Here is a 25,331-nt window from a genome sequence, read left to right as displayed (position 1 = left end):
GTAATGGCCACCCTTTGCAGGCTTCCGGCACTAAGATGTCTTCCTGTTCAACTGGTGCCATGCAGCCATTATTCTCCACAGTTAATTACCCAATCAATGCATAATGGATCAGGAGCAATTAGTCTCTTGGTCTTTTTTTGGTCCTTGAATGACAGGATATTCCATGCATTGATAATTTGAGGTGCAATGCCATGTGATTATGTCCTAGGTATTGCAAACTGTTAAGGGAAAAAAATCCTGTTGGTAAAGGTACATTAAACAAAATTTAAGTCATATTTTGGGAATTATGAAAACTTCAATTTTTATAAATTTGCCAACTTTATTTTGTTTCAAGCTCACATGAGCTTTTCTGATCACCTGTTGTCTGTCTGGCCGTTCAAACGTTTATAAAGGTCATTTACAAATTATTCATTGCCAATTTATATGCTGTTTGAACCTCCAAATAGTTTTAAACTAGAAAACTAACTATCATGTGTATACACTGTACTTATTTATTTGATACTAATTAATTGTCTAAATAACAAGCACACTTGAGAGTTTTACAAGAGCTAGAAAAAGAAAATGTGTGCTTGCTGAAGATTGAGTGGAGAGAAATTAACAGACATTTCTTTTTACTTTAATTAAAAAAAAATAGAAGAATTTTATAACAAAAAAAAAATATCTTGATTCATTTTGTAATTCCTAGTTAATTTAGGCAGTATTACCTTAATTATAATATTTTGCCAATTAAATTATAAAGGAAATGTTTATATTCTTTTTCAGGTGAGATACTTGTCATGTTTCCAGTTGGAGCAGGTTTCTTTGATGAACAACCCCTGTGTGCTTGTGACTTCCTCTAATTCATATCCTTGATACTGCCTAACAACACACTGTTCTGTCTTTTGATTGGTCACAGTACCTCCAGAGTTTCTCTTTATGTTTCACTTTTTCAGCAGTCACAATATTGATAAATTTGTATGAGAATCTCACAGTTTGATTGGTCAACGTTATCTGCTAAATTGCATCATTTTAATTTTGCAATAAACAGAAGAGAAAGCAGAGAGGTGTCATAACCTCCATCAAAGGTCATCTGTTCAAGTTCAAGGTCATTGACAGAAAAATAAAGCACTGCTGTCCTTGCCCTATCTTGCAAAAGAGACCAAGGAAAAAAGAACAAAAAAAATGCCTCTTTCCTGAATGTGCATATGCTGAGACCTTGACTTAAGGTTATTTTTGTAACTTCAAGTTAACTAATAGAAAAAATTAAAAGAAAAATTCTTGTCCATAACTTCATTTAAGAGAAAAACTTTGGATGCTCATACATCTATGATTTTTGTGCTAATGAGTTGAGAATATGTCACAAACTTTACTAAAGGTCAGTAGGTGAATTCAAGGTCACTTGTAGAGAAGCTGTTGTACTCTTAAATATCAGCTTCAATAGCCTTGATACTGTACAGCTAAACCTTAAAAAGCAATTATACACATTTACTAAAGATTATCTTTAATCAGGGTGTGTCAGTAGTTTGTCTCTTGGTCATTTGGACAAGTTCAAGGTCACTGATTAATTAATATCCCATGTTCCTTTTAATGTTACTGCATTGCAATTTTTATCCTATTTTCTATGTAAATCACAATCTTTTTTTCTGCTATAAGGGGGGTGGAACCTTATGAGGTCCTTATAAATTTCTTGTGTTATTGCTGAGAAGTTTGTTAACTTGATTTCCTTAACAGAAGCACTGGTTTTGATGCACGTCCTTTCATTATTAACTGGATACAAACACTGTTGGTGCTGGATGGCTACATGGTCACTGAAAAAGAAAGGTATTCAGACACGCTTCTTCTTTTTACTACTGAAGAATTGTGGACATGGACACTTCACATACACTGCAGAGAAAATTATTTTTATAATTAGAGCAATCTAATTTAAATTAGATGTTAGATCTGCTCAAATACTTGCTTCACTAACATCTAACAACATCCCATAGAGGGTCACTTCAGAGTTCAAACTCTATCAACCAATCAAATTGTCGCCAGCAAAATCATCATATATTTTTGATGCGAATACGTATAGAACTGTTCCGAATTTGACCTCAAATGTGACCCTCTATGGGATGTTGTCAGATGTTAGTGTAGTGAGTATGCAAGTGGATCTAACATCTAATTTTAATTAGATTGTAATTAGAGTAGAATTGGTGAAAATTGTGAGAAAAAATTTTTAGACATGTCTTTTATTTTGGATGAACAATTTTGAATTATTATGTCTTGAACCTGACTTTATAAATATGCATTATTAAACCAGTTCTTTTTCAAAAGAGGGAAGGGGTATCTTCAAGTTTTAGTTTTAATTTTATTTAGAAAAATTTTGGACATATGCAATTTCTAACCTAGCAGTTTTTCATTTCTAGGTTAAAGGCCGAATGGTTGTACAGTCAGGGGAAGGGGCGACATTTTCGTACTGGGCAGCATTCAGACATTGTCGAATACCTGTCTGCGACCTGTCCCTTGACCACATCGGACCAAGTAAGTTTCCATGGAAGCAGTTGATTGTAATTTGTTGCTTGTTTAGAAATTATGCTGAAGAGTTTAATTTTTCTGGTTATAGCCAGTTTTGAAAGGTTTGACCTAGGGGGTAAATTTAACATACATTTGAAGGGGGGAATGGGGATACATATACTTAAATCTTTAAATACCCCCCCCCCCCCCCCCTTATGTATTTTGTTAAAAAATAATAATTGTTTAAAAAATTATTTTACTGTTGGTGAGATCATGGGATCATTTAAATGGGGGGGTCAGTGTTTGAGGATATACAGGCAAATTTTTGTGGGGTTGTTATTTTGTAAGTTACTCATATTTATAGAAGATTCAATAAATAAATTGCTGAAAAACTAATTGTTCAGGGGGTTGTAAATTCTTGGATAGATGAAAGTTCATGGATAAGGGTGACCAACAAAGTCCCCCCCCCCCCCCCCAAACATTGATGATTTCACAGTATTGAGTATATGAATTTTGAAATTTATAGACCCGGGCTGGACGAGTCAAAATGCTTGTTGCAAGGGTGAGACCTTTATATTACATGAATTGTTCTCTTTTTAATGTAGACATCTCATTAGTTAGTGGTTATTCTGGCAAATCGATCCTTTTCTAACATTCTTTAGCAACGTAGCACTTTAAAGTGAATTATGAAATATATAGCACTTGCCTTATGTATGTATAATTTTTTCAAAAGTTTTGTTACTTAATTATCTTTATTGAAAAATGCTCATTTTAGCAGAAGTTCATCAGCACATTTTAGAAGTTCTTTTGAAAAGAAGAATTTAAAATTTCAGTTCACTCATAATGCAAAAACAAATTTCACAGCTTGTTGAATTTCATTTGTTTTTGAAAATGATCACAGTAAATAATCATGGCATATTTCTTCTTTTTTAAAAAAAAACAGAGTGTGAATAGGTTAATGCAAAACTTGATTGATTTACTGTTCCAAACAAGTATGGTTTTATCTAATACACTGTAATTCATTGTAGGAATTTTTTTTACTATAAATAAATCTTAAAAAGAAAAAAAATAGGGTAATAGATCGACATTAATTAAATATGCATGTCAAAAACAATATGAAATTAACTCCCTCTTTGAGCAAAGTCATTTTTTATGGCATTATTATTTCCAATAATAACGACCCAACAACGTAGGGGGGCATCATATTAAACGATTGTTTTGAGATCTAATCTTTGCATAGCATGTCATAATTGTGGGGAAGTAATTTAGCGACATCACCTTGTGGATGCTGTTATTTTCGGCTTCCTTTTATTCCAGCCGTTAAAATAAGTACGATCGACAGACGACAAGGATATTTTTTTTCTTGTTATCAATTGTTTATGAACAGTGGGATGTGTTTTGCTTGTTTGTCGAAGAGATATCTGACATTATGTTTTTCAGCATTTGACCTTCTTTGTGTTTTTTGCCAGAGGGTGTCCAAAAAAATGCAAATAGATTTTTTAAAATATATTTTCAGATATGTTTGATGTGTGTAAAGTGTATGGATTGATTAACTGTTATTTAAATAAATCATCAATACTTAATTATGATTTATATCGGGGTTAGAATAAAGTTCCATTTTTATGTCTGCAAGTCATGCTGGTTTTCCAACAAAAAAAAAATGGAATTACAAACAAAACAGCTTCCTTTAAATATTTCATTTTTAACTAAAATTATTAATTAAGATAGAATTATTATGTAAATTAATTTTAAAAAATTCTTTTGAAAGAGAGGGAAAAAAGGGAAGCTTATTTCAGCAGAGACATTGATCTTGCTTTTTTTTTAGATATTAAAAGTTGAATACAATACACATTGCAGTGCTTTCTTTTGATTTAAAACTTAAAATTTCAATAAGATTCAGTAACTCTATTTGAATTGGTTTTTCTTTTTTTGGGGGGGGAGGGGGGTAAGAGAAGTTACTGATTGGGTTTATAGGATTTTGCTTAGTAATGACAGCTACCTGAGGTTGCATCAGCAATTCAAGTTATATTAAGATTACCTTTAAACAAAGATAGGATCTTTCAGTGCATGGTACAAATTAATTAAGCCAATCGCAGCTGTCTTTAATAAGTTATTCACAGTTTAAGACTTTACATTTAACCATGAATGCATATTGAAGTAAATACACAGGATTTTATTTTTCTTCCTTTTTTACATCGTGTAGATTTTGACTCATATTTGATGTATTGTGATAAAGTACTCAATTAAAAACTCAAAAGATGATTTCTATTGGTCAGGATTTTGGTATCCATGGTAATGGTGTATACTAGAAAATTCTTTAACATCCAGGGTATGATACTGACTGATTTTTAATGATTTTTTTTTTATTGAGGTAAATGGTAATTTTGTTTTTCGGTTGAGGAAATTGGTAAATTTCAAACTAAATGGTTTGTTGTTGAACTAATAATTGATTTAAAATATGACTTAAAATTTGCAACAAGTTTTATTAAAAGTGCATCAGCAATTTCTAATGTTATTCTATCATTCAAATGAAGGAAATTTATTTATTTATCATTTTGAAAGTGCATGTCAATTACTTTTATCTTAATATATTCTTATATATTGTGTAGAGAGTTTTTTTTTTCTTTCCTTTTGCTGCAGATCTTAAATTCTAATAACAGTTTTATTAGAAAAGAACAAATTCAATTGATAACAAAGAAAAAATTCTACAGTAAAACTATTTTATAACAATGTGACTGGGACCTTTGAAATAACTTTTCTATATCCATAATTCATTATATCTGTATAAGGAATTCATTAAACATAAAGTAATGGGGGATCCAAGATTACTTCGCTATATATCCGTGAATTTGCACTATCCGTGTTCGTACTAAACCAGTTTTACTGTATACACATTATTATTTCAGTGGTTGAAAATTTCTTTTATCAGTGTTTGATGTGAACTTAATGTCAATCTTCTTCAGTTGCTATTGCTGTGAAATTTGCTTGATCATTAAAATCCAAAAATTTTAATGAATCTGATAAATATACTGAAAATAAGGACAAGTCAATCGTGTAATTTTGTATTTGGTCAACAGAGAAATCTAGCTTATAATCTTGCACATACTTGCTGAATGCTTAAAGGTTTGGTCACTGAATGTGCATGTTTTGTCAAGAAAATACAAGAACCTTTTATCTTGACTGTATGTGTTGACTGAGATGTTAAATTTTTGTTGGTTGCACAGCAAGCATAATTTGTAGAAGAAAGATAGTATCTTGCCACCCTTCCCCCTTTTGATAAATACAAGTAGGTGACAGCACCCCATCTCTAGGTAAATATTAGTCTCTAATGTGTCATTCCTGCAGTCTTTAATTTGTCTCGAGTTGCCGTGTTGTGTTTATCTATGAGTGAAGTGTTTCTGCAGTGGCGTTTTCTTGATTTATGAGAAAAATGTAATACCCTGGTTTCCAGTTTACAGAAATATTATCTTAACCTTCAACACTGCATTAATTCAAAATATTGACAAATTACTGCAAAAACTGTGCAAGTCCCTGCATGCATTTTAGGTGGAAGCTGAATTCAGGTTCTGCTTTTAAGTTTAGCAATTTTTTTTATCTTGGTTGAAGTATCAGGTTCCAAGATACATTTTCCTGCAATTGTATTAAATAAAATGGCTGGGTATATCCTAATTACAGTAGAGTACTAATGATTAAGGGCTGATAATCATGATAGCATTTGAGAAGTAATATATCAAAAGCAGGAGCAAATGTCAGCTTGGGAGATTTAGAGAGGAAATACATTGGAATGAAGATCTAATCCTGAAACATAAGCAACCATTAAACCAGTCTGTAAAGAAATAAGGGTGATTACTTTTCGTACTTGTCAGTAATTTGTTTAGATTGGTGATTTGGTCCTGGTATCTATTGTTTTATTAATTAATGGATTCATAAATATGTTAATTTTATGATATATTAAGTTTATAGAAAGGAATCATCATGATCATAGTATTTTCCTTTAATTGTAGACTAGTGTGGATATATTAAGGCCTGGAAAGGGGGGGGGGTTAAATTCAAGCCCGATGTGCTCGGTGAAATTAATGGATTCATAAATATGTTAATTTTCTCAAAGTTTTAAGACTTTGGAATAATTTACCGGTATTTTTTTTAACCTTAATATCTGCTCCGAAGATTTTTAAATTTTTTTTATGTGACATAATTTATCATAATTGCTTGGAAACCAAAATTTAAATGTTTGCTCAATAGTTCTGAAAAATTTTCAATAAAGCAAAATTTTGAATGACTTTGTAATCCTTTTCGACTTTAATTCTCACTAGAAAAAGAACAATTATAACATTTTGGGTCATTTGATTTGCTTGACGTAAAAGGTACAGTAAAATCAGTAAGTGTTTGGAATTATCTTGGCAAACTTCCATGTAGAATCAGCTGATCTCTTAAAGGTATACATAGGACAAAGAGAAACCACTTGACAATGTTTGAAAATATACTACAATTAATACTTATAGTTTGCAATTTGTATTATTATTTAAAACATTTTTTCCTGTGGGAAAACTTTGTATTTTTGTTGTTGTTTTTTTTTCAAATTTTTTTTTATCTATATATAGTTTAATAGGTTAAAAGTCTAATAATAAAAAAAATATCAGAATGATGCAGAATAAATTTTATAAATACACAGTTTACAGTATTTCCGAGATGACCCTAAATGTGCAGCTTTAGGAGAAGTATTCTTCTTGGATGAAATTTTATAATCATAATGATTAAAGCTATTTAGATTTCAAAATAGCTTCAAATATTCCAAGAGATATTTAATCAAATCAATTTTATTGTGATCATAATCAATATTTTTCTTTTCGAATTCTCCTTCAATGTTATCCCTTATGAAAGTAGTAAACAACACCAATATCACACCATAGATACACAGCCTGTTGATCAGCTGATTCAGTGATTAAAAACAGCAACCTTATAATTTCAAAATCATCCTTAATGATTAATCATCCCATCTTAAGAAATTTCTAAAACATTCTAAATCTCTTGGCAAGAGACATATTGTTTGTAAACACAAAATAAAGGTAAAAATTAGAATCTACGCATTTAAAACCCAAATAGCTGAATATTTATAGTAAATGGCTACAATCGCAGTGTAACAAATCAATTAATGTGGAAAATTTGTTTGCCCAGTGAATTAATGGAATACTTAATTGATATTGAACTGATACTATATACGACCTACAGAGGTGTTTTTAAATAAACTCGTGAAGCCAGTTATTGGGGATTATAAAAGGGGGGATGGATTTTAAATTTCTCAGGTAAAGGTACACACAGACAGCCGTCAGAGGTTACAACAGGTAATGAACAGATTGTTTACATCTGGTTGCTAAGGACCAGATCACCTGAAAGACTCAGGCTACAATGGCCGTCAGCGGCAGGAAAACATGTGACCAAGTTTTGCAATCAATCAATCAGAACTAGAGCTCGATCGCTCCAGTTTTTAAATAGAACTCTTGAACAAAGGAAAAATTGAATTAACTCGGGATTACTTGGAGTGTATAAGCCGTGATTTTGCTTAGGATATGCATGAACTTTAGTAAGTATGATTATGCATTATTAGATCTCTCGGTGAATATATTTTTTGAATACTTTAGACAGATTATATGTGCTATTTTTTTGTTCTGGGGAGTTTAAAGTCAATTTGTTTAGCACTTCACCATGCCTGACAAAGAAAGAAAAAATAAAACCAGTTAAATCAATAAGTAAAAGTCTGGAGTGCCTCACTTACGTAATGTGTATTAATTCTTATTTATGTCCAAGTGTTGAAGTTCTAATTGTAACAGTTTTAAAAGAGTTTCTCTCTTATAACATGTTTATAAAGTAGGTTAGGTTTGAATGCCATTCTGAACAGATTTTTTTTTAGGTAACTTTAAACTCCATTGTGGAGATGTCTTTGTTGATAATGTAGATCACTTTAGCATTAACTTGTCTAACATTGTTCCAAATATATGTATTTTGTAAATAAAGGGTTTATTTAATCAAATTTAAAAGACCTAGTGTATTGGACACTGGATATGACTTTGTATGACTCTGCATTCCAACCTGCTGTATATAATAAATTCTCCTTAATAGTTTCAAACTTTAATGGTCAAGACCCAGTCTTCATATCATATACAAAATTTTCTTTAAATTTTAAATACACATTTATAGACATCAGAATGTTTTTCATAGTACCAGATCATTAAAACTGTTCATTGAACAGCTTTCCTTGAGCTTCTCTCATAAAACGAAAAGAGAATTTGTGCTAAAACTGTGTTATTTGAATGATGTAACTGCCACTTTTTTCAGTTCAGTTCAGTTGTGGATTTCCCTCCTATGTATAAGGAGCACCCGAGAAGGTTGTTTCATAAAAGGCATAAAAATTAAAAAATAAAAGAGATAAAGTGAGGAAAAGACAGTTAGTAAAATCTATTCTATGTAGTGCTGTAAAATAAAGTTAGAGGTGAAAGACCAACTAAAAATAAAACAAGAATTTACATACTATACAGTAGCTTAACTCCTAAAGTAAAATTGTTTCGGCCCTAAAAGTTCTTTAAAAAAAAAGCCACAATTAAAAAGAACCTTACACCGTTTCCATGACTGTTTCTAATTAAAAAAATTATTTTAACTCTAAAAATAATTTTATATTCCTCTTTACCAAAAAAAAAAAAAAAAAAAAAAAACAAAGGAAAAATATTAAGGTCTGTTGGTTGTAGACTGTGTACTAATTTTTTTAATAATTTGAGCTCTATGGCAATGTAGAGCAAATATCATGTTGCGGCTCAGGTTCTCAATAAATATCTGAATTTTGTTGTTTCTGGATGGAATCTCTGAAAATGTGAAGTAGGAGGGGTCGATAATAATCTGTAGCAATCTAGTGTCCTCCAATAAGTATGAGTTTGATTCCTGTGTGCCAATTTTTTCTTGCAGGTAATGACATATTTTCATCAGATATGGCTGTCTTATAGAATCTAAGGTGGGACATTTTAGTAAAAAATGTAATCTGTCCTCTGTGGTCTCTCTGCATAACAAGCAGTCGTTTTTCACTTTGTGTTGGTTAAAGTGATTAATATTGTCCTGTAGGCGGTAGGTATTTGTTACGAGTTGAGCTTTGACAATGGCCTTATTTGATGCCTTCGGTGAAAACGTACTTGACTGCCATAATGGATGAGGTCGTCTGCATGAGTTGGTCTGTAATTTCAGATGTTGTAGGGAAACTTTTTCTGAGATTTCAATTTCATTTTTGATTTGCCAGTAGTCAGATATTTGCTTCTTTACTTTCTGTTTCCAGTGTTTTGCCTCTTCATTGCTTTTTATATTTTTTAACAGGTATAATGGGTCTGGAAGATCGTATTTTTCCAGGGTACTTTTTGCTCTAATAAACCAACTGGCACTGTAATCAGATTTTGTCAATAACTGACGTACTGCCATTTGGTGCTCTATTGTTGCAGGATCTTTAGCAATATTCAAAAATGTTGTGATAATTCTAGCATCAATGTGGGCTTCTATCGTTTTGGCTCCAATAAGGGATAGAGTTGCAATTGATGCAGTCCTGTCAGGGAGACTTTGAAGTTGTTTCAGTACCTTTCTTTGATATTTTTCAAGTTTCTCTAAGTCAATTTTCCTTATGTTTAAAAGCTCAATTCCATGTAATAATCTAGGTATAACGAATGTAGTCCACATATTTAGAGTTATAACAGGAGATAGACCATTTTTTCCATGCATTCCACTTCCAAGTAGAGCGTACAATGTTCGTCGGGCAGTTTCTATTCGCTGACTGACATCAGGAGTATTTGTTGAATTTCTTTCAATGCCTAGGTGTTTTAGGGAAGATACATGATTGATAGTTTCATTCCCCAACTTCACTTCAATTTCTTGCTGATATTTTTTCTGATGAGTATTAAACGTTAGGATTTCACATTTTGCTGAATTTATAGTAAATCTATCTTTATTTGAAGCAGTATTCACTAAATTTGTCAAAATCTGCGCGTCTCTTTGGTTTTTTGTTAATAGGGCAATGTCATCCGCGCATGTTGGCGCGGTGATGTCAAGAGTTCCAATCTTTACTCCCTCAGGTACAGTCTGTAGTGCATTTAGGAGGTCATTGTTGAATCTTTTATACATTAAGGTAGATAATTTAGCTCCTTGCCTTATACCTTGTTCTAGTTTTATTTCCTGTGATAGATTTTCATTCCATTTCACTATTGTATGTGCATCTGTGTGTAGAGATTTCACCAAGTTCCAAAGGTCGCCTTCAATGCCATCTTTATATAGTTTACATAGTAAATTTTCGTGCCACACTACATCAAATGCCTTTTCTGCATCGAAAGTCTGCAGGATTAATTGTTCTTTATTGTCCTTTGCGTCGCAGAAGGCTTCAGAGATTATCAGTGGGGAGGTTCCGGATGTGAACCCTCTTTGAAGGGCATTTTGTGAAGGATCTAAAATAGGTTCCAGTTGGTCTCTCAGGCATGTTTCTAGGACCTTCCCAATTAGAGGTGTAACTGTTATTCCTCTATAGTTTCCCGGCTTTGTCTTGTCTTTTCCCTTTTTAAGAATTGGGGTCAGAATGCCCGTTTTTAGTCCTGTCGGTACCTCAGCTGTATGCAGTATGGCATTAATAATGTCAGTAAGCATTGGGGATATCTGGTCAATGCCCATCTTAAGGTGTTCTGCTGTAAGGCCTGTTGCATCGGGCGCTTTGTTGTTTTTAAGGTTCTTAATAATATCTCTAATTTTTTCCTCAGATATCTTTTCGATTGGAGATTTATTGGCTTTACATATATTTTCAATAATAAGTAGATTATGGCCTATTGTCTGTTTATTTATTTTCATCGAAGGATTCCTTTTCCTTTGGTCTTGCTAAATCTTCAAAATGGAGCTGCCAACCTGTAATTATGTTGTCATATTCATGGTACGCTTCTCCCTCCACAATGATATGATCAGTTTTATCTGTTGGTTTGTTTCTCTGCTTATTCACTAGTTTAAAAAATAACTTTTGGTCTTTATTGATGTTTGCTTATGTTATCTTGCTGTATAGTTTAACCCTTTCGAGGGCCGATTCTTGCCTCTGAATTTTACGGAAGGTCCGTTTAGCATTTTTCCTTAGTAAATTGAGGGGATGATTATGGTCTTGCGGTCTTCCTGCATCTTTTACCGCTTGTGGGCAATCTTTTAAATTCCTTACTTGCCATAGCAACATTCACGGACCATCTGACTTTTGTTTTGTAGCATTTTTTCTTTTTAGATGTTTTAAAAGCCTTCTTCTCTGCCTGTATGATGTTACTAGTCAGTGTATTAATATCAAAATATGATTCTAATTTGTTGTTGTTATGTGGGATTCTCCTTGATAATTCCGATTTGTAAGTTTCTAAATCACATTTTTCCCAGTTTCTTTTTGGCTTTCTGTTGTTGATCTTTTGGCAGTCTATTGTATTTCCACGTATGTTAGCGTCGATGGGAAGTTTGGCAAAGACCAGTTTGTGGTCTGATAGATTTGCATGATCGTCACTTCGTATTTTGATTTCGTTTATCCTGTTTTGGTTATCCACTGCAAGTATGTAGTCTAGCGTTGCGGAGTCTTTACACTACAAAATTGATGTTATTATAATAATTATGTATTAAAACAAACATGATTATGCCATATTAAACTTTTTTATGTTTTAAGTGTCAAAATCTTTTTACTTGATTATTTCTTTCTTTGAAATTTTATTGCATCTCCTCAGTCAAACAGCTCTTTTTCCCCTGAAGGGTCACTATCATGATTGCATTCTTTCCCATGCTCCACTTATCCTACTTTTTCTGCTCTTCTTTTCAGGAGAGTTCTAACAAAAAAAAATGGCATTTGTAAAGTGCTTTTTTCTCAGACCATTTAACAAGAATTGATAGAATTATTCAGAGTGTTTTAGTTTCATCAATTAAATCATTAAGTTCATTAAGAAATGGCTTCCTAATGTCACTCTGGTGTCATATATATTATAAATGCAATTCATCATCATTCAAACAAAAACTATTGATTTATCTGGTTCATTTTAAGCTAGTGTAAATGAATCACATTTTATAATTATGTTGCTTTGAAATACAATAAAATTAATCTTTTAATAACCCCAAAAGACAAGAAGTCACTAATTATAAATACATGCGGTCTTTCTAACTGGCTTGACTGTATATTATCCTCATGTCTTAGTCAAAATGATGAAATCATCAAGATGAAATCATCATCCTCTACAAGTCAAAGTTCAGTCTCTCTTAATATGGTTAGTTAGTATTAAAATAAGTAACAAAGCCTAGGGAAGCTATATGTTTGCAAATACTTGGAAAGTCATCATGGTCATATTGATGGACCTTTGGCTTGCTGATAAAGCACGCTGAGGCTTATAGTAGAGTGCAGATGTCAGATTCTGTAGATAAAGGTACTTGGTTTTTGTCCAAAGTCTTCACACCTTTGGTATCATCTTGGGAGATCAAATATTGACAGAGATTTAATTTTTTTTTTTATCTTGCATTTGAGAAGCTGAATATTGGCATGTTCATGCATAAATGAGGAAAACATTTTAAAGCAGATCTTTGAAGCAAATGCATAACATTTTCAGTGTATATTTTTTCACAAATTATGATAAAAGAATATTAAAATTTATGTCTCACGAAAACGCTGACTTCAAATTTTTCAAATAGTACAACTGAATGCAAGCTGGATTTTTACTGGAGACATCGGAAAATCAAATTCATGCAGATTTTCAAACTGTTAAATTTTTATTCTTAGTTAGACAATTTGGAATAATTAGGGCATTTAAATTTGCGGGTGCCCTTAGTAATCACTCTGTTTGTCTGTTTGTCTGTCCGTCTGTCTGTCCGTCTGTCATTCTTCATCCACAAATTTTCTGTTTTTTCCTAATAACTTTTTTTATTGTAGTCCAATTAAGTTCAAATTTGGTATGGTAGTTCAGTAGGCAAAAAGACATATTTTGATGCTAAGTTTGTTTCTCTATGTCTTCTGGTTTGGAGCTGGGGTGGTGGGGTAGATTCCTTAACTTATATAAGAATGAATTGGCAAAGAGAGATAACTTCTGAAAATGTTCCCATTGTAAACTGAATACTGCAGTGAATGAGTCCCTTGGGATTAATTAGCTTTCCTCCTGAAGAAAATCCAAAGCATTATCTTTACCTGTCACATTGAGATTAATTACCACCTCTGTCTGTAAATGAAGTTTGTTTTGAAGTTAAGTCCATTTGGAATGCTATGAACACTCTGAAATGTGGATTGAAGTACTTATAAATGTTTTTACTTTATTTTTGTTGAAATACCCTACACAATGAGTTCTGATTTCATTAAAATCTAAAAACAAGAAATAGATTAAAGATTTAATTTTTTATTTTTATTTATTTATTTATTCATTTCTTTGCTTCATGAAAATTCAAGAATATTATTAATTTTTAAGGCAGTAGGATAAATTATCCTCATTCTTTTTCTTATTATAAATTAAGAAGAAAATGATGAGAGAGAGTACAGTTAATCCCTTGGGATTAATTATCTAGTTGCTAAAAATTTAGAAGGTTTATCTTTATCTGTCACTTTAAGATTAATGAAAACCTTTGTCTGCAACTGCTGTTTGTTTTGAAGTTAAGGTCAAACCTTCATGATATGTATTTGCATTCATTGAAGGCTGGCATTTTATATTATAGTTTAGATATATACATTCAGTGTTGAGTTGTTCTTTAATGCCTTATGTAAAATAAATACAAGGATATAATTTACAGGTTTTTGGATATTCAGGAATTATCTTGAAATTTTAAGAATACAGTTGCTGTTTCTTATTTGTCATATATTTTTTAATCATTCCATAAGCTGCACCCTTTTAATTCTACCCCGTGGCGGGGCCCTTGCTGACTGGTCAGTTTTCTAGTTTACATTTAAATTTAGATGATATAATTTACACTCCATGGAGTTTATTGCTGGTTTAAGTACCGTATAAATTTCTCATCTTTGAAGTAGCTTGTTTAAGTGTAAATTTGGATTATCTATGGAGAGCTACTTAACATTTAAAGTGTGACTTCGTTAATGATAACAGTATCAGTTCTAGTTGTATGGGGTGTCATCTCCAGATCTAAACCCTTGAATGTTGAACCTTGAACAGACTTCTGCATATACATGTACTTTGATTCTGTGAAGTTATCAGAGGGTTTGTTGATATAGTGTTTGCGAAATTGGCTTGATCTTACCCCCCTAAAATTTGGTCAGGTATGTCACTGAATACTGCAAAATAATTTTTCATTTATTAATTTATTGGTTAACAGTTATGTGTAGGTGGAAACTTTTCAAACTTCTTCATTATAAGCAAGCAACATAAAAAATACAGACCTGTTATAACCAAACAATTCATAAGTCTTTGTTGGGATAGCAAAATTTTTGTAGTGCATGTGGGTTTTAAGGTCGAGGTTGACACAATTATCCACAGAACTTTTCTTTGAAATAAGAACCTGATGATAAAAGAGTGGGTGTTTAAGTTTAAAGGGGATTTCAATGTTAAAATTATAAGTGCAAAGAAAGAAGTATATAGACCATTTAATACCTGATTATATTGCCCAAAAAAAATTTGCCTGCAGCATTGATAAAATATGTTAACTTTATATTCAACAATATGCATCATCACTACCATAGTTAATTATTCTGAAATTACCATGTTATATAAATGTCATTTCTGGTTTTAAATAATTGTAGGTCAGGATAAAATTTTGATTTTATTTGCCATCTGAGTAAACCATTAAAGTCAGCATTTTTCTATCTAGATCGTAGAATTGCTTTCCAATTTCCAGGATTTATAGACACCTGGGGATTGGAGCAATATCAGGCAGAAGTATCACCTGAGTACGCCTGCAATTAAATGTACATTAATTGGAATGGTCTGATAAGTAGTATTATTAATGACTTGCATGCATCATGATCTGTTTCAAGTTCTCAAGTTCGCAGCTGCTGGAATTCAATTCTGGAAATTTAATAGCAACAGAGTTTGCTGATTCATATTTCACAGCTTTATACTACAAATATTCTGAAAGACAGATTTTAATAAGATCAAGTCACACACATATTTTATGTTGAAGTGTTTAACAAATTAATCCCATGTACCTGTTGCAAAGCACATTGAATCAATGAAATATTCATGACTTTGTCAAGGTAGTGATAGGAGCTTTGTGGAATATGGACGTTTTGTCATGATTGACACATTTTAGCAGTCTGTTTTATCGAGTCTTTGGCGCAGTAGGGGGTATTATTGCCAGAATCAGTCGCTATTGATCTAAATGTCATTGTTTTTCCGACAGGCTTTTTTGTAATTAAGCTTGTTTTAATAATTACTGAAATCATTAATTACCACTGCGACAGAGGTGGGCGCTGTTCAGGAAGTAGACATGTTTTATGCCGTATTAAGCTGCGTGTATTGCGCTGCTTTATCTGGAATATTCACCTGCAAAAATATTGATCTTTTAATTTTGACCTTAATTATTGTTTGTCCTTCAAGGTAATATTAATTGTTCGAACTGTTTGAATATTAGTTTATAATCATATTTCCTGTTGGTACCAGAGATTCAATGTCAAATGTTATAAATCTTGGATAATTTGTAGTGTTGCATGGAGAAGTACTTGGTGATTAAATTGGAATATCCTTGGTTGACTCTTGTAACTACAAGTTAATGAGAACTGAGAATCAAAAATGACATTTTTGCCAGCTAGTACTCGTAGTGCATTTGTAAAAAATAGTCTCTTTGAGTTCAAATCTCGGCTGCAACTGACCTCGTTTGATTAAAAAATTGGTAGTCACTGACTTACTCAATCCCCATGCGCTCCGCATCTGGAGGTGAAAGTTGCGAGTCCCTCGGATGAGACCTTAAAAACCTAGGTCCCGCGTCGCAGTAGATGTTGGCACATTAAAGATTCCTCACTGCTCAATGGCCGTAAGTGCCAGTATTTGAGACCCTTTATTGGTATATGGTGATGTCTGAGTAAAAAATTCTCTAATGGGATGTTAAGCAACATACAATCAATCAAACAATCATAATTTGTTCTTTTTCAAATCTAAATGCTCCCCTTCTATTTCAAAAATTTGAAAGAGGAAATAAGATTTTCTCTATTTTTTCTACCACTGGCAGGTTGTATCCCTTCGTAATCCCAAACTCTATACACTTACGTACTCGAAACCAAACTGTATCTTTGAAATCTGACACAAGTAGCCTTGAGCTTCCAGTAACTTATGATGGATTGGTAATTTCATCATTTTTAATAACAAAAGCATTTTTTGTTTTGCTGTTGGAAATCAATTATTTTAATCTTCAAAGATAATAACAAAATTTTTATTAGCCGAAGTTTGGCTTTGATGTTTACTTTTGATGGAGGAATTTAATATCTGCAAGGAAATGTGATTGAAATTCTAAGACGCACTTACTCATTATGATCCATCTGGTGTTGAGATTTCAATTACTTTTTTTTCTGCAAGGAAGTTAAGAATAATTTTATATTACTCTTATAAATCCTTAGTTGTGCAATATTATGCAGTCAAGGATCAAATAAATTGAAGACATTGGGCTGCATCTGCGAAGAAGTTTGTTTTTGAGAAATATTTTGTAAGAAAGAACTGCATAATTCACTTTATATTGATTTTTTTTTCATTTTGAATAAAGTTGAACTTTGGTATCTAGAGCTATCTCACATATCTCTTGTATACCCTGGACATGTCCAAGTGATTTGGAAGTCCCAACTACTTAAAATTCTGTAAGGGTTTTACATGTATACCCTCAACATCTCAAATCCTTGATTATCTTGGAAGTTTTTCCTAATGGTCTTATGAGTTCATCATAATTAGGTTTGACTGTAGTAACTGTAATAATAAATTCAGTATAAACAAAATTATAATTTAAAATTAAAATTGTATGACATTTTATCTATAAGTATTGAATTTGATTGTGGTATACTATTATTTAGTGCTAAAATTTAGAAGCATGTTTCAGAAATAATCATAAAATGTATCAGCTAGGCAGCCACCACAATTAGTTTCAAGTTGGTTAACATGTAATCAATCTTGCAGTACACAAAATGATCTGCTTTCAGTCTGTGGGTACACTATTCTGTAAAATATTCATAATTTTGTGGGATGTGGACTTAAGTTATCTCTGTGCTATCTGACACTAAGGATCTGTCATATAAATTTCTCAGCAGGATAGGAATACGATTAAGGTTTGAGGGTGGTGAAGTTAGGATGCTGGATAATTTCCAAGGGAAAATCCATGGGAAAACCCCTAAAATTTTAGATATCATCTGAATTCAGTGGCATTTCTTTTTGTATTGATTTTCAGATTGATTTGGATTATCTCAGCTACATTAGTACTTATATCTGTTAGCTGGGACTTAATTAATTATAAATAGAAAATACCGTATAAGTAGAAATTTTAGCGAGACGCAAATTTAGCGATTTGTCTGTAAAAACAGGTATTTTATTTTTAGCGAGATGTAATTTTAGCGATTTTGAAATGTTCACTTAAGAACCTATTACAAATAAAACGAATAAATTTTTAACTGTAATTGCGATCTCAGCACCCTCGCTTAAGAGAGAAATTCAATATCTTGAACATAAATAAGAGAGAAAACTTTAAAAAGAAGAGATGCATTGCTCTTTTCAGAATCATTTATACCAAATAGAAGAACGGCAATTACAATCCATATAATAGTCAAAACCAAACTCATCATTATTTGACAAAGGTCTGACATGTACTTCATTCATTCATTTATCATTTCAGCTCGAGTCACAAGAGGATGCAAAGTTAAGCCAAATTCTGACCAAACAAAGACAACACAGGGACCAACTGCACCAAAGTAGTGTTCTCGAGTATACTCAGTTGAGCACATCTCAGCACAAAACCACACCCCCTGAGCAGCAAACTAAAACGAGTGTTTCCTTCTCTGTGCAGGAACAAAGTCAGTCATTTGGGAACAGTAAGGAATTTGGTATGTTTAGAATGAACAAGGGCACTGCAAAGTAGAGCATATTCGCTCACAAAGAGCATATCTATCTATAAATCAAAGCAGCATTTGACATCAACCCCAATGCATTGAGATACATTTCCTCCCTTTTGCACAGCATAACTCACACACCCACTCACCCCAAAATGAACATATACAATTGTATTACTATATCCCCTTAAACCCAGTTGTGAAGATAAAATAATAATAAATATTTATCAGGGCTCAAACCTTACCAGAGTTCTGTGCTTTCAGTAATAAGGTTTATATGGCTTTATCTCATTGCATCTATGATTGGTTAGTTTTTGCTGTTTTACGCCGAGACTGCAATATTTCAGCCATATTGCGCATCGCATTGCATCTAGACTGGGTATAAAGTTAACTTAACTTGCAACCATTGTAGGTTAAGTTTATAAGGAGTTATTATAATCAGTAAAAATAAAAGCATGGGCATTTAAGGTCTGATTTATTGAAAAAAAGGATAAGGGTAGTAGAATATTTGATACCCCCCTCCTTTGGACACACCACACTGTTTACTTGACAGTGTGTAACCCTAGCTTATGGGTGGAGAACTTGTCGTCTTTCTAAACATCATCAAAGTTTTAAATACCTTTAAGATTCAGATCAATTTAAGCATTCAGCATTTTTCATTGTTGTTCATCATATGATTGTAAAAGTTTTTCATTTAGTTTTGTACTTAGTATCAAATTTGCATTGTGTTCCTCTATGCGTTATGCATATGCACAGGTGTCCTTTTACTAAATTGATTCTGAATTTTGCAACACATTTTTTTTTATGTATTGCGCAGAACTGGTAAAATCCATGTGATACAAATTTGATATCTTTGATGCTGAAACGCTTTAAAGACCATGGCCTCTATTAGTATCCCTCGTGAGATTTCTATGTAAGGGATGAAATATTTGATACCGCAATGTTTATAGCCATTTGGTTTTGAATAAATTATTCTGTAGGAAATTTAAAACTTGTACTGTTAAATATAATTATACAAAGCAGCCTCCAGGGAGAATTATATTAGTATCCATAAATAAACATTTAGATTTCTTGTTGCCAGTCAGTATCTACATTTTGTTTTTTTCTTCCTGGCAAAAAATTGAAATTTAAAGCAGTTGTATTAGTTCTCATTAAGCAATTATTTGCAATTCAAGTTTTTTTTTTTTAAATGTTTCTTTTTCTAAGAAGGCTGCTACTAAAGTTTGCCATAATTGTTAAAAAGTCAGTCATTCAAAGTATTTGGTAAATTATATTTAAAAAAAAAAATATATATATATATATAAGTTGTATCAAGAATACAAAGAATTATTTTATGTCTGTGTTGGACTGAAAATTTAACCAAAAAAAAAAAAATGCACTATAAACATATTAAATTTGAATAATTACAGTTATGATACAAATACAGTTGTAACGCCATATTCAATTTATTAATTTTTTTAATTGATCTAAATAATGAATGATTATTTAAGGGAACGGTACCTTTCAGGACATTAGGTGTCATTGTTTTGTTTGAATCATTTACCCGTAAAGGCAAGTGGAATTTATGGTATGTTTTGAAGCATGAATGCACTCATTACAACTTTTGTTTTGTTTTAGCAGGTGTCAGCAAATCTAATTTTCCAGTCAGTAGAGCCGAGAGCCCAAAGCATGGGGTAGATCGGACTCCTCTGCAAGCTTGGAGTAGTTCCAGTAAGTACAGCAGAACTTTTCCAATCTGAATGTTGACTTTTCAGAATATTGTTTTGAACATATTTTTTGACAATATGTCAAAGGGATTGGACACAAGTTCCAGAAACTTAGATAGTCCTCTCCCGCTCTTCCATTCAAAATATTGCTTGATATGTTTCAGTAACTGCAGAGGAACGTTTTTAATCTGAATGTTGTTCTTTTCCCAAGTACCGTAAATCTGGAAATTTTTATGTCGATTTTATTTTGCGAATCTGGGTCAGAATGCTGTTGATTAATTCTTACGTTTCAAAATTTTGTGAATGACCACTACTTTGTTTATATTTTCTTATTGTTGAATTATTTTTAAGAAAAATATTTTTGCGAATGCAATGAACTCACAAATTTGCTAAAAATTTATCTACAGCAAAAATTTCCAGATTTACGGTATTACCTAATATGATGTAAACTTCAGGTCCCTGTTAAATTCAGTTGTTAAAAATTTTGTCTTAACTGGAATGTTCTCTAGTCTAACCAATTTCTTTGGAACCAGTGGTATTAGGATTAGTCAAGTTTTACTGTACCTAACTTGTCTAAATTATGTAGCTTTTAAGGTGGTGTTATGAATTTTGTATACACCCTATGGTAGACACTTTGCCTATCTGTCTGTCCATCTGTAAATAAATTATTTGAGGTCTCATTACCTTTAACTTGTTTTCTTGACAGTCCTGTAATATTCAAATTTGAGATGCTATTCAGCAGGCAATAAAGCATATTGAATGGTTTTTTGATTTATTGAAAAGAAATGTTGATTCAGAAGTCACTGGCATTAACTATGTTGACTCAGAGCTCCTTGCAGGTTTCATGCAAGATTAACCATTTGGATTGCAATCAGAAGTTGCAATGGAAAATTGGAAAAAGTGTATAGAAGAAATAATTTTGGACTTTAATCAGTTCTTGTTGTAGTCAGAAGGTTATCTTAATGGCCCAAACATTGATTTTCATGATGCAAGTTAAATACAGGAGATGCAAATAGGAAGGAAATTAAAAAACCAAAGGTCAAAATCCGAGGTAAATAAACAAAATTGATGAATAATTTAATTCTCTGTATTGATTAGTATTTGAAAGGCTGTATTTAATAAGTTTAAAACCATAAGAAAACATTTCCAGGATTCAAGAACAATAGCAGAGGATGGGGTTGTTTTTCAGCATTCAGTGCTCTTTCTCTTGGGTAGGGATTTAGAAGGATAGCATTGCGGGCTAATGATTGGCTAGATTTAAAGCTTTATCAGTGGAGAAGTGTTGTGTTTACATGTGGATATCAGTCTTCCGACATTGATGTTTACATTGGCTCATTGACGAAAAGTTGGATAATCGACAAATGCGAGGTTGTACAGTATAATTTAAAGTTAACTTTGGGCTGGGAGGGGGGCAGTAAATTCGTTGAGGTTCTGTTCTAGAAGTAAGCATGTTAAACAGATGTATATTTAAGTCTTTTGAGGACCTCTTAAGTAGCAGTAAAGTTGATATTAGTCTGTTGTTGCATAATTAGTTGGTATTTTTGGATTCACTGTGTGTAAACCATCACAGACTGAGGACTGTTACCCTATCAACAGCAAAGTTGTTGTCGGAATCAAAGGAAGTTACTTGAACAAGGAAGAGAGGGATTTTTTTGGTTGGCATAAAAGTGATCCGTTTTTCCCTATGGCATAAGCACCATAAAATAGATGAGCTGCATGAACAAGTAAATATAAATGTTACAGTAAACAAAATTTCACATTTGTTATTGGGAATAAGAGGAGTAAGGTGTATTTTATATGGTTTGGTCTGGTTTCGAGCTTATCCTGATGGCAATGGTCTACAGAAGGTTTATTTCTTTGATAGATCCATATCTCTTGTTCTATGAAGTTTTAAGCTAGATAAACTGTTTCTTAGAAGGTACGTATTTTTTTCCCTGACATACTACACAATGTCAATTTGGAGGGAGACAAAACTGTGTTGAGAGAGCAAAATGAACATGTCACAGTGTATGATGAATCTATGGCTAAACGACAAATGTAGGTGCTTTGATCACATGCAACTTTAAATCTACACATGGTCGAAAATTTGATATGTTCTCTATATACATGCTCTGAATAGGTTTCTTTGAGTCATTCACCTGCCACTGCTTCTAAGCCATTGAAATTGTCCGATAATGTTTATATTTTGACTCAAGTAGATTTAATCCCTTCATGCTATATTGTCCATGTTGCACTGGGTAAAGATTGTCTTTGAATTCGGAAGGAGCAAGTATATTCATACAAAGTTTTTCAGAAGTGGATGTACTTACTATAATGTGACAAGTTTGTGCTTTTGAAAGATTGGCAGTTTAGGTTATTGTGTCAGAGTGGTGGTATAAAAAAAGCCTGCGACTGTATGGAAATACGTATCTCTCCGAATCTTATCTGAAGTTCGATTCTTTTTTTTATGATCCCCAGTTCAGATCTTTCTGAATGATCATAGAGATAATTGATTATTGGTGGGCCATTGTTTTGTAAACATTTAAACAACTGTGACCGATTTGTTAAAAGTTCAAACTCTTTGAGTGTATAGTTTACCTTTCAATGATGAAGTGTGTTGTGCAAAATAATGGATAAAACTGAAATTGCTTTGACAATACAATTTGTATAAATCAAAGAAAGATGAAAAAAATAAATCCCAAAGTGCATAAAAAAAGAGATGAAGTTATTAACTTTTTAAAGCAGTTAGCTTAAAGCTTCTGTGAAGCATTGATTGTTAAGGCATTCACGTTTCAAAAAAACACAAAGGATGTTTCTCCATGTACCCAGAAATGGCTTGGTGCCAATGAGACAGCAATCCTTCATTTAAATGACAACACAAACACAGCTTAGTGTTACAAAGCTAGATCTATACACACTCCAAGGAAGAGTACATGTAAATCAGTCTTTTTCTTTTTCTGTACCCACTCTTAAAGGAGAAAATACATCTTGGATAACCAGAAGTGATCATTAATGGTTCTGTAATCTGTGTTTCTTATTGGATTAATGTCTTGAGGATGTCCATGTGAGTATTATACAGTTAATGTCTAGTTTTGTTGGGTGTTTTATTATTGAGTGGGGTGACAGACTTATAGGTGTTTCACCCTGTTTTATTTGATCCCTTGATTAATAAGGAATCGACCATATTTTACTTGACACATGGAATTGAAAAGAAAAAAAATTCAAATCAACAGATCAATGAAACTATTGAGAAGTCTATTTGGAGTTCAGAGATTTGATCAATGAAACTTTGATTGATAAGTCTGTTTTGATTGATGTGGACTTTTTTGAAATGTGTCTCATGAACATTGAACTTGAAATGAGATATTATGAAGAAATGTGATCATGAAACTGTATCAGCTACAATCCTTTCCAACCATTTTTGTTAAAAATAAAATTATCCACTATATGGAGTCTTCTTGATCATACTAATTTTTTGCTTCGTATTTCATCAATATGCCAGTTGAATTAGAAATTTGATAGCTAAGAATTACACTGCTGTTCCAGAAGACTTGCTGACAAACAGTGTCTCAACATTATGTTAAATGACATTTTGAAATGCCTTGAAAAAATGAGATTATTATCTTACAGAATATAGAAAAATTTCACAGTGATCATGAAAATGTATGTTGATATCGTTGATGGAGAGGTACTGAAGCAAAAGCATCCTTTAACTCATTGATTTTCTAAAATTCAACAATTTTCTCAAATGTACCTTTAAATTGTTCTATTTTTATGTATTTAGATTTCGGAAGTAATATTTGAAGTAATAACAGAAATATAGTGATTTTTCTCTGTTGCGATTCCCGTGAAAACGACTGTGAAAATGACGTCTCCTGAATTGACGGCGCACCACACTTTTGTTAAAATATGTGTAATGCTCTATCGGCAACATAGATCCAAAATATGCATAATAAAACATGTAGTAAACTAGGCTACTTTTTTGCAAATTGAAATTTTAGACGTATTGTCTATCAATATGCCTTTAACCGTTGAATTAGAAATTATGATTTTTGGTTTAAAAAAAAAAAAAAAGCTACTTGTTAAATAGATTTTAAGCTTGACAAGAAATGGTGTTTTGATGTTGAGTACGTAGATAAGGTAACTCATACTATACAGGTACTCAAGGGAAAATGTTGAGAAAATGATAGCTCAATCACATATTTTTTTATAATGCTTGTGACGTCGAAGATTTTGCTGTGCCGTGACTTAATGGTATGTCCGGAAAAATCACTCAAAATTAATACCAATTTACAACATTTTGATATGAAATTTTGAAGACCATATAAGTAAAGATTCTTTTATATTATTTGAAATTTTTCCCGATTATGCCTAACAAGTATTTTTGTGTTCAATCCTGGTCCCTGTTTTCTTGAACCTTTTGTTTTCAAATACATGAACCCTTTCCTTGAGCTGTTCCAACAGGACTCTCATCCGTGAAGCAATTATGATTTTTGTATTTGTTTTCGTAATTGATATTTTTGTACTTACAAACATGCAATTGATTTCAAGAATCTGGGTTATTGGTACTTTTCATTTATGCAGAGGACATTATGAAAGATTGATCAAACCTATAGCTAACACAGTGGATGAATCTGCTTTTCCCAGGGGATTTTTCTCTCCTTGAACAAGTTGTTCGTAATTTACATGGCAGATGAAATTGATTTGTCTCAGAAGTAGGACATTTATTTTTTTTTTTACATTTGAACAAACAGAAAAGACATAACATTTCTAGATAATTTAGTATTGTATATTTTTTTTTCTGTTTGAAGAAACTTTGAACTTGTAGGGTTTTTTTAGAGAGGATTAAAAAGTTATGAATCAATTAAGAAGTGGGATGGGATTGCGAGTTATTCTTGAAAATTTTGTACTTTTAAAACTCCTTTTACACAATCGCTTTGATTTTGTAACTTGTAAGGGAAATTTAAAGCATAGACACAGAACTATGTTAAAGTGAGTTCCTTTATATCAAATTGTTGGTAATCTTAATATTATGAGATGGTTAAACATCAAAATATTAACTTAAAGATTGTTTTGGAAAGAATATTTTTATTTAAAACTAACAAGTTGCCCACTTGGCACATTTGTGAGAGAGTCTGCTCTAGAGTCTTAAC

General features: G+C 32.2%; 1 protein-coding gene across 7 annotated transcripts in view; it reads left to right on the top strand.

Moving 5' to 3' along the window:
• The window catches only part of LOC134257721 (uncharacterized), a 62,290-nt gene that overhangs the window by 9,472 nt on the left and 27,487 nt on the right, over nucleotides 1-25,331 (top strand). For 6 of the 7 annotated variants that reach the window (XM_062740314.1, XM_062740316.1, XM_062740319.1 and 3 more), the window contains 5 exons: nucleotides 763-842; nucleotides 1,717-1,800; nucleotides 2,385-2,499; nucleotides 18,280-18,487; nucleotides 20,111-20,203. In XM_062740314.1, the coding sequence (XP_062596298.1) occupies nucleotides 763-842; nucleotides 1,717-1,800; nucleotides 2,385-2,499; nucleotides 18,280-18,487; nucleotides 20,111-20,203 (580 nt within the window). The remainder of the gene's footprint in view (nucleotides 1-762; nucleotides 843-1,716; nucleotides 1,801-2,384; nucleotides 2,500-18,279; nucleotides 18,488-20,110; nucleotides 20,204-25,331) is intronic. The other variant, XM_062740315.1, reaches the window with a different exon arrangement.

Source organism: Saccostrea cucullata, unplaced genomic scaffold (assembly GCF_032062105.1).
Source record: "Saccostrea cucullata isolate Sc308-1 unplaced genomic scaffold, CSIRO_AGI_Scuc_v1 ctg825, whole genome shotgun sequence".
NCBI classification, from domain to species: Eukaryota; Metazoa; Mollusca; class Bivalvia; order Ostreida; family Ostreidae; genus Saccostrea; species Saccostrea cuccullata.
Note: the sequence above shows the minus strand (reverse complement) of the source record. Positions and strands in the feature narration are given on the sequence as shown.